The 10,620-nt window shown below is 38.4% G+C and overlaps 1 protein-coding gene across 1 annotated transcript; it reads right to left on the minus strand.

The window, feature by feature from the left end:
* On the minus strand, window positions 1–6,355 carry aoc1 (amine oxidase copper containing 1). Its single transcript, XM_035659375.1, has 5 exons — window positions 6,272–6,355; window positions 4,099–5,637; window positions 2,934–3,222; window positions 2,384–2,516; window positions 1–1,453 (listed from the first exon to the last, which is right to left on the minus strand). Exons 2-5 carry the CDS (start codon window positions 5,633–5,635, stop codon window positions 1,184–1,186), a joined length of 2,229 nt encoding a protein of 742 aa, XP_035515268.1. The 5' UTR covers window positions 5,636–5,637; window positions 6,272–6,355; the 3' UTR covers window positions 1–1,183.
* Between the last annotated feature and the right edge of the window lie 4,265 nt (window positions 6,356–10,620).

Genomic DNA, 10,620 nt, shown 5'->3' on the forward strand with positions numbered 1-10,620 from the left:
AAAAGAGTTTTTATTAGTGAAATCCTGAAGACAGTTGTTGGCCAGATTCCTTTTCTCCACTTCAAAAACACTCATTATTTACCCTTCACACAAACCAACTTTACCATCTACCTCTCTTCTCTGCAGTTATTTTGAATTTGCTGGCTAACATAGAACTGTGTATTAATCATTGTTTGATAAAGAAATATTTAAACTAAAATTAAATCCAAAACATACGATATGATCAAAACAGTTAGGTTTATTTGGCACTTCATTAAATTTATAAAGGGACATTGCTATGTTAGGAATGCATACATAAAGGACAAAGCAGTTACATATGCTGTTGATATTCAGTATATTGTGTCGCATTGTATGTAAAGTTAGGTTTCCAGGGGCAATGGCTCAACCAGGAGGTATCCTGGACTGTTTGCGGGGAAGGATCCGGAATCAGGCTGTTTGCTCTGTAAGGCCTGTTGTCTTTCCAGTAAAAACATTCCCGCACTGAGGGCAAGCAGAGCACGCTGAGGGCCAGCAGTTTACCACAAGCAGGGCGGATACGGAGCATCCTGCATCCTGGATGCTCGCTGCTGTTAAACCTCAGCCATGGAGACCCAACAGGGGATTACAGGAGCTCCCAGGGCCCCTTCTGCCCCACACCACCTCCCTTTTCCCCTGCCAGGTTACATGTGTGGTTTGATGTGGTGTGGTACATTAACTTTGACATTAGGATGCATTTTGCATGTGATTTGGGTTAAAAAGCTATCTTTTTCTTCATTTGATGTGGAAGGAAAGATTGGAAAGAGAGAGGGAATTAGTCAGAAATGCATGACAAAAGGCTGCAATTTGGAATAGTTAGTGCAATGGGTCTGCAGCTGAATAATCTAACATTTAGGATTTTAAGTTATATATACGACCAGCTAGGAAAAGTATAAAAAGTTCACACAAAATCAACTTTTCCCTTTTTAAAATGTTCTTCTTCTTTATTGTTTTTTACATGGATTTTTTTTTTCAAAATTTAAATATTGCAAAGAATTGTCAGAAGATTGTAACATTATTAGACATTACTGAGAATAAATCTAATTACATGTACTATATGTACCATAGTAATTGCTATTAATCTGTGTTCCGTATTGTGCAATTTACTTAAAAGGAGTAAAAATTATATTTGTGCTAAAATACTTTTTAAGAAACCCCAAAAACACCTCTAGACTCCTGCATAAGTGCCATTGTAAAAGAATGGCTTGTCTGTCACACAGTGACCTATGACTTCAGGCGTCCATTTCTGGACCTTGAGCTTGCCGTCCTTGCCTGGCCGGACAATGACGGTACTTTTGGATGCCACCGAAGGGTCTTCGTCAAAGAAGTTGAAGGGTCGGAGGAAGAAGCCCACTGCGTTGCCGGGTGTTGCCGTGTTGGGGATGTCTTCTGAGTGAGGCACATGCAGGAAGCCAACTGTCACCCAGGCTACCAGGTCCTGGACACAGGAGAGTAAACATTACATTAGAATTTTTAGAGTAGGACACATAACAGGTGGTTTTTATCTATTTGAAAGTGCAAACACGAAAATGTCAGCATTCGTGAGTTACCATGATGATGAGTGACCAGGACTGATGAACACATTCTCTTAGAAAGAGCAAACTTAAACCACTGACGTAACCTCTCAGAAAAACACAATCACCTCTGAAATGTAAACCACATCAAAAAAGATGCTGACCATTAGTGAATTGTGACTCTTTGCACTAGTAAAATATAAGAATATGCAAGTAATTTTGCGTTATATTAGCTATATTAAAAATAACTTACTTACCAAATCTCCCAAAAAATTTACAAAGATAGAATTGTTACCGTGGTTGCAGTAAAAGAAGTAGTAATCAGATATTTTCCTTTAGTAAAAGTTGCAACACCACAGTGTAAAAATACTCTAATCTAAGCATTAGCATCAAAATATACTTAAAGTACCAATCATTATGCAGAAGGGCCCATTTCAGAATAATATATATATTATATTACTGAATTATAATTAGTGATGCATTAATGTGGAGGTTACTTCGAATGGCTTAATCTATAAAATCATTTATTAGGTGATTGATTTATATTTTGCATCAATAATCAGAATTTGCAAAGTAACTAATTATTCTAATAAAATAAAATATTGACTTCCAAAATGTAGTAAAGTAAAGGTATGAAGTAGCAAAAATATCTTGTATCCACAAGATTTACTAAAGTACAGTGCTTGAGTAAATGTGAAGAATGAAAAAGAATATTGATCTTAATTATTCTGTCTTCAGTTTCATATGCATTGTGGACAAAACTCCTGTCCCTTGACTTTTATCCTATAAGCCTATTGTGGACATGGCATTAACAGACAATGTGGATGTGTCTAAACTGATGTTCACCGCTGTACCTGGTTGACTATGTCTTCGTTGTTGCGGATGTAGTCCTCAAAGGACACGACAGGTTCCCAGGGGTCATTCTGGGTGTAAATGCTGCTGCTGGTGGCTTCACTATCTTTATGACGAGTCACAGCAAGAGGATATCTGTGAAGAGACAGATCACCACTCAATCAGTTTTTAATTTCCTCTGTAACTCTGACATTTGACTGGAAAATGACCCATACAGAGAAACAGCACTTTTCAGTCTGCCACTTAGTCTTTTTTGCCATTTAGTATCTAACCAAACTCCCAATCAAGACATTAACCTCTTCAACCCCACTGATCCTCCGTTAGGTCAGTCATTGCAAACTATGTTATCACTGCAATTATGTATGTAAACTTTGCTCAAATACACAGAACTGAAATTCCACTGGAGATCCCAATGTTGCAGATATGACTAAATTTGGGTTGAATGATTGACAAGACATCTGGAAGGGAGGCACCTATAAATCAAGAACATTTTGGCAAGTTATACTGCTTCATATATTTTTCTTAGCAACACAAGTGAATTTTTTTTATTACCTTGACCAACTGATACCATTTTCCTCTCTCCAGCCTTTTGGAAGGACACTGTGGGCATGTGAGTTAAACTGAATACGGTAACTCTTCTGGTGCCCCCATTTATTTCTCTCACTGGGGTTGTTAAAGTGCACATAGCGGGGGAACTTTTTGCCAAAGCGGAAAGCGGCAGATCGCTCTGTCTTGTGCTCCATCCTGTGGAGTTTGGACTGGACGATGAAATTGTCTGGGCTCCAGGGATTTGTGAAGTTGACGAATTTCAAATCCATTGTCTCAAAGCTGTTCTCTCGACCTGTGTCACAGTGAAGGCAAAGAGTTGTCAGAAGAAGTTAGTTGTTGGGGTATAAGCAGTCTTCTGTGACACTATACATTTATTTAATCAAAAGTCTCTATAGCTGATTGTTTCAGCAAAGTTAGGTTGAATGCACATTAAGAGTACTACAAGCGACAGGTTTTACAAGATTTACAAGTTATTGACTTGGCACATACCCTTGATCACAGATAGCCTTGATCACACATTTCAACAGAACAGTTCCACAGAGTTGGTAGGCCAAGACTGTCTCTTTTACGACAGGGTAAAGTCCAGAAAGCTATTTTATCTGGACTGGCATCAATAAAGGACTTAGGAGCTAAGTTTCTGTGTGAGTTTAAAGAATTGCCTTGTTGATGAAAGTAGCTGTACAAATATATTTGCTTTGCCTTTAAAATACACACGCAGATATTAAAAATGGTATAAAGGGGGAATATCATTGTCTTCTCATGTTAATATCTTGTCAAACATTATGTTTAATTTGTTTTTTTTATGACCAGTAGCAACATTTAATAAATTCTAACAGTCTACGATAACTCTGCATGGCAACTACAGTATGGATAAAGATCATGGTTATGGCAGATAAATTATGGTTAAGATGGGGCTAAGCAACAAAACCCCAGAAGCCAAAGTTAATTGTAGGGCTGAACCGAGAGAGAGTCTGACCCATTATACCTTTACTTTCCATGTTGACACATAAAGGGCATAAATTGTAAATTGCATCCAATATGGCCATTGTTTATAATATACTGGGCTGGGCTTTACACTGATGTTGAATATTTTTTTCTTTTGTCAATGGTCAATAAAAAGTTATTGCTTTAAAATGGAGAAACTACATCATTTTACCACCATACTCACCAGCAATATCCAGGTCCACTTTATAATGGATAAGGTGTGTGTGTAGGTTACCCAACACATAGTTGTACACCTTGGTACCATAGTGAAGTCCGTTAGGTGTAAAGAAAGTGGCGTGGATGTATCCCGTGGCGCTGACCTTTACCTCAACCACCCCATTCTGGTAGAAAAGAAAGTCCCATATGTAATCATAGTTGTAAACTGTTGAGGTTGTCCGCAACACCAGCACAGTGCTTTCCAGCCCTCCATAGAAGTTGTATCCCCCCTGGAAGTTAGAGTTGAAATGCCTTCTTAGAGGCATAGCAGTGGTCATCTCAAAAATACAGAGTGCGTTTTTGTGGTGCACAGGTTTGTCTGTGTCAAAGTAGTGGTAAAGGTCAACAAAGGTGGCAATTTCTGGACAGTCAATACCAGGTGCCAGCTCGTAGGTTGAGGTGCCCATTGCCCAGCCAGCATCAATGTACTTTGTTTGCATGGCAGCAGGAGTATCACCTGCATAGAAGGCAATAGCTTCTTGCAGGCTTATCTCATAGGCAATCCTTTCTCCATTAAAACGGAGGTCAAAGACTTGAAGTCCAGCCGATGAGCGGACTCGGTAGGCGAAAGACCATCCAGCATATTCAACAAAATTGCGGTCAACTTGATAGCGGGGCCCCTGGGGCTCCACAAGCTTTGGGCCATGGATATTAGTGGGAGTGTTGCGCTGACCCCGGGGGATGTAGGTAGAGTAGAGGTCATTGTCGTCATGATCGGGCAGTTTGATCTTCTCCACACCTCCTGATTCATATTTTTCTACCAGTTCCTCAACGCTGTCAAAGTACATGCTGTTGTACCAGACCTTCTCGACATTCCAGTTTTCTGGATCCAGGTCCTGGTGGTTGATCAATATCTCAAACCCAACAGGGTGGATGAAATAACCCTCCACAAATTTCTGCAACATGATCCAGGTTCTTCTCTCACCTGGACCCAACCCACGGGGGGCTATGTCTGAGAAAGTTAGGCAGCGGTCAGAGCAGTTAGTGAAGGAAAACCCTCCTGTGGTCTCAAACAGAAGCTTGTGAACTTTAGTTGTGATCTTTGCGAGGATATCAGTAATATGCTTATACTCTGCAGCAGTAATAGGCCTTGACTCAAACAGGATAGGCTTATTCCCCTTAAACATCTTGACTTCGTGGGTGTCTGGGGATGGCAGAGGACTAACAATGTACTCAGTGATGTTGGGCTTCATCTGGTTCCCAAACTGGACGATCACACGGGCTTGACGTTCGGGTTTGGCCTGTCCACGGTCCAGAGCTCTCAGGGCTTCATGCTTCCTTGGTAGATGGAGTTCCATCAGTAGTATGCTGTTCTTCTTCAGAGTCTTGCTACGAGCATCAGTGAGCTCTAGCTCTGGAATGCCATGCAGGTAGGCCCGCACAGCTTTCATCTCACGTACTGTGAGGTCAGCAAACATGGGGGCACCATGATGAGCCCAGTCTCTTGATCTAGAAGCACTACAACCAGCCAAGCAGACCAGCAGCAGTACACAGAGGAGCCTCATGGCTGTAATATAACAAGAAAAGAATATCCAGCATTCATTTAGTGAATGGAAGAGAAAAACTGGATATGTTGAGGGAATTCATTTAGTAATTTTTCATTCTTGAAAAAAGTTTCAGAAAAAAAGTTTTTTTAATCCAAACTATTATTGCCTGTATTTTAGATATAACCTCTTATAAAGTCTAGACTTATCTTGGATCACCTTTCTTCCTCTTCTTCTATTCCCAGCTGGATAAGCATGTCTCCCTCCTTCCCTTTACTCTATTTGCTTTTATTATTTCAGTCTCTCCTCTACTTCTCCACAGGAACACAAACAGTGTGTATCAGCCTCCGGTATAACACACTCGCAGTCAACAGTCCCTCTCTATGCTCTCTATCTTCCTGCATTGCATGTACTACACACGTATGAGATAAACTGTACTCTCAATTTTAATATTCAATAAGTTGTCAATGCAATTTGTCACATTCTTCACAATTTTACATTAATATTACATATTACATAAATGTTATTATTACATAATAACATTTATGTAATAATGTTGTGATACATGATGTACTGACTTTGGAGTCGGTCCATTCTGCCTTGAGAAACACTTGCTGCTCTGTATCAGAAACAAAGAAATAGACCAGGCTACTGTACCTGTAGTTGTCCTCCTGCTTCAAGCACTTTGCAGAACAAGTATGATCTGTCCAGTCCTCCTGCTTCAGCAATTGCAAAAATTTCTCTTATTGAACAAAGATCCATGGACTGCTCCTTATGTTTAACCTCCTACTTTGCAGTGACGAAGGCTGATTGGCCAACAGTGGGTTGTAAATATGATGAAATAACAGGTGCTGTTTTTAGATAATCCTGCAGAAGGCAAGGCAAATTTATTTGTTTAGCACTTTCCAACAACAAGACAATTTAAAGTGTTTCACAAAAGACACAAAACGTTTTAAGAAAAGCTATTTAAAAAGACACGACTATTGTTCAAAGAGATTATATATAGCATATGATAAAAATGACAGTATAGTTGCAGTGCAGTGCCACTTTTGATTCAATGAAAGACAGTGGTAGACAAAAGATTTAAGCCTTGATATGAAATGGATCCAAGAGTTGGAGCAGACCTCAGATTGTCAGGGTGTTCAGATATGTGGTGCATAAGCATAACCATTCAGTGCTTTATAAACTAAAGAGTAGTATTCTAAATCCATTTTCTTCTTGGACTCTAGCAGCAGTGTTGTGAACCAGCTGCAGCTGTCTGAACCTTATAGAGACACCTGTATTTACACCATTACAGTATTTGAGTCTGCTGAAGATAAAAGCATGGGCAGATTTTTCTAAATCCTGCAGGTCTTTTAATTCTAGATATATTGTACGCTTAATGTGCAGATTATTTAGGTCTAACTCAACAACTGCAACACTAACTGAAAATCTAATAATAGCAAGGTTGTGATGGGAAACATTTGGGGAAAATGCTTTCACTATTGGAACAGCTCAGCTCTCTCAGACTGTACTTGACCTGGATCCAGAAAACTGGACTGGTCAAGAAGGTCTGGAGAAGATCAAGATCAGCACAACACTCCCACTTTGACTGGTGTTTTATAACACACAATACATTTATTGGTACAAGGAGGAACTTTGCCCTTACATGTGCTCTAAGTGATCACACACGTACACATGAGGTCCTAGTGAAAACTACAAGTTAACTATTAAAGAACTGAGATGACATTTAAAATATGTTTTACCAACTACTTCTTTAAGCCCCAGTTTTTATTAAAGTAAATATATGATATAATTTTACTTTGCTATCAAACTATTTCTTTTTTATTTCTGAGTTTTATTTGTGTATACTGTGTTATGACGTCTTGGTCATATCACTTAAAGTGAGTTTTTTTTGTCTCCCTCATGCAAATCAATAGCATATCATTTTTATATAGTATGTAAGGCCTTTTTGGCATCTATAGTGATTTTCATCTAGAAAAAGTGCTTGTTGAATATTACTGCTACTTTTATTATCTTACTCTCACACCGTTTCACACAGCTGGTTAAGTAGCTTGACACAGAATGAATAAAACTGCCTCAGGGCTGTAATACTCCTGCATTTCACCCTCTAACTATAACATGCTATTGCTGCTGTTTTATTGATTATGTTTATCAATACACAGAAATCAGTTTGGATTTAGATTATTCCTGTTTCTATAGCTCGCTGTCAGTCATATGTGATACATTAGGTCTTGCTGCCAGGGCTGTAGCCAGGGTTTTATAAATACAGAGGTCCAAGCCCAAAGTCAACAATATGTAGTTTAAAAAATAATAATAATATTTGAAATACAATCTTTTGCCGATTAAACCTTCAATTACTTTCACTTCAACTTCAACTTTATATTCCATCATTTTGCATATTTTGCACCAGGCTTCAGGTACTGTAGGCTATCATATGGAAGTAAGTTCTTGTGCTGATTAATTTATCCCCTCATCTCAATCTTAATGAAGAGAGCAAACTTCCATAAACATTTTGTTGGAAAAGGACTTAAGTTTGTTTTTAGCCATGGCACAATGTCTGTCTGTCTGTCTGTTGGCTGTCGGCCTACTACTTTGTTCCAGTCTTAAACATTTCAACAACTATTGGGTGGATTGTATGAAACTTCATAATGTCCCCAGAGGACTAATCTCACTGACTTTGGTAATCCCCTAACTTTTTATCTAATGATAAAAGTGGAGCAAGGTTTTTTTTGTAAAATTTCTCAGAATGTAGTAGTTTGGGACACATTTTACAGGCATTTGTGGCCCCCAAAAGATAAATCCTACTGCCTTTGGCAATCCTCTGATTTCTCCATTTTGGTTTTAAGTGAAATGTCTACGACTATCTTCAAAGGATTACCATTACATTTTGTGCACACACTCATCCACTTCACAGGATAAATTGTGAAAACTTTGGTGATCCCCTAGTACCATCATCAGGTCAAAATACCCTTAGAAGTAATGATTCCCATCAGCTTCACTACTTAGTGTTTAGTGCTTAGCAAACAACAACAAATGATAGCATGCTAACATGCTAAATTAAGATGGCGAACATGGAAGACATTATACCTGCTAAACATTAGCATCGTCATTGTGGGAATTTTAGCATGCTGACTTTAGCATTAGCACAAAGCACCACTGTGCCAAAGTATGGCCTTACAGATCCGCTAACATGGCTGTAGAACCTAAATCTTGTTTCAAAGGCTTGGTTCACATTCCAAGCCTTAGCGCTCAATTCTACTGTGGATTTCTGATTCTTTTTTCAGATTTTTTTGTTTGTTTGGCTGTAAATATGGCCCATATCACATTCAACTGTAAACAAATGTCAATCTAGAGTTACATAAAAGTCACATAAATTCTGGTATGACTGTTCACACTGAGGTCAGATTGCAAAAAATCAGACCTGAATCTGACTTGGACCACATATGAGAATTGAAAAGATCAGATTCCTTGTTGTTGTGCTATTTACACTGTCGTGAAAAAAACAGATCCGGGTCATGAGCAAAAAAACTGATTTGGGCCACTTGTACCTGTAGTGTGAACACTACCTTAGTTGTCTTAATGTAAGGCTGCCATGCCAGAAAAATAAAAATGGATCAGTATCACATGAAATGTTTGTTATAACATGATGTTTTTCACGTTAACATGATGTTTTCCCATTAATACAACTTATAAATGTATCACTTCATAAAATAAGCTTTTCTTTGTTTTTTAGTTATATACTATTTATATTGTAATAACGTGAAATGTTTCATCTTAGGTCGTGATAATTTACAGGTTATAACATAAAACATTTCACTTGTTGTATGTTGTTATAATTTGTTTTTATTTAAAAAAAAAATTATTATCAACCTAATACCATTTAAGTAAAGGCTAATAGAACCTCCACCTCTAAACTCCCTCTCTTTCTCTATCCATACACCTCTCACCCTTCTTCTCACAAACGATGATGAAGCAGTAAACTAACAAAGTGACTCATTGCTGGGGGATACATGGAGAAAAAGTAAAGAAGTCAATTGTATGACACTGTTTTGGACATCAGTAGCTCCTTCCTCTCCTCTGGGCTCAACGGTGTACTGTGGTGACAGCTGTGTTTGAGCTCAGGGGTCAGGAGGTCAGACTTGGGATATTGGTGAGTCTAAAAGCCTTCAGTCCCCATGTCTGTTGACACGCTTCATTGAATAAATTCCCCCATCATCCTTCCCGAAACACCTCTCTTTACAGGATTAGGCTCTAACAAATATCTCTTTATTCTGTGGCTGAGGATGTACCACCCCCGCCATCATCTACTGCGTCCTGTAATGTTTGACGGGATGAGGTCTGAGGACGTGTCCGTCACAAGTCCGGAGACCAATGCCTGCTCTCCCAGCTGGGACCTTACCACTTATATCCAATGGCAGCAGGTTTAGATGCTACAGTACATCCCATGAGTCACCGCCCGCATTTAAAACCCTGCGCCTGGGGCTCTGATCCCTCAAAAAGACAAAGTATTACTTCACTGAGGACTGTATCATAAACTGTTGGACGGGACAAAAAAGAAAAATAGTGACAAAAAGCAGACAGTGAACCCACAAAAATGTATAAATATTGAATAATGAGCCAAGGACTTTTTAAGATTTCCCAAAAGCACTTCAAAGGTAAGTGCACCTTTTGTAAATTGTAGTAGGAGGATAGAAGTAGTCAACATTTGTAATAATGTAATTTAATAATTTCAAGGAATTTTATATTTATTGGTTTTATCAGTTTGTATGGATTGGTTAAATACTAACAATGATGACAATCCTTTGATTGGTTAACATCATTAAGATGTCCTTTATCAACAGTCCTGATTTTTAAAGTTACTTTTGACTTTTGAGTCATCCTGGCAACCATAAGGATTTTAAATTGATATTATGATGTTTCATTAGAAATTCTATCTTTAAAAAAAACTTGCATACAAACTTTTTTTTACAGGAATTGTAAGCATAAATGTTCAGTAGAGGACT

The sequence above is a fragment of the Morone saxatilis genome, unplaced genomic scaffold (assembly GCF_004916995.1).
Source record: "Morone saxatilis isolate NCDOM2014 unplaced genomic scaffold, NCSU_SB_2.0 Contig0, whole genome shotgun sequence".
Classification (NCBI taxonomy): domain Eukaryota; kingdom Metazoa; phylum Chordata; class Actinopteri; family Moronidae; genus Morone; species Morone saxatilis.

Bases quoted from the DNA above. Each gene is read 5' to 3' on its own strand.
- aoc1 (XM_035659375.1), bottom strand. From the start codon at position 5,635: ATGAGGCTCCTCTGTGTACTGCTGCTGGTCTGCTTGGCTGGTTGTAGT. The intron at 3,223-4,098 runs GTGAGTATGGTG...ACTGTGACACAG, and splicing joins AGTGGACCTGGATATTGCTG to GTCGAGAGAACAGCTTTGAG. The intron at 2,517-2,933 runs GTAATAAAAAAA...GTCTCTTCACAG, and splicing joins AATGGTATCAGTTGGTCAAG to ATATCCTCTTGCTGTGACTC.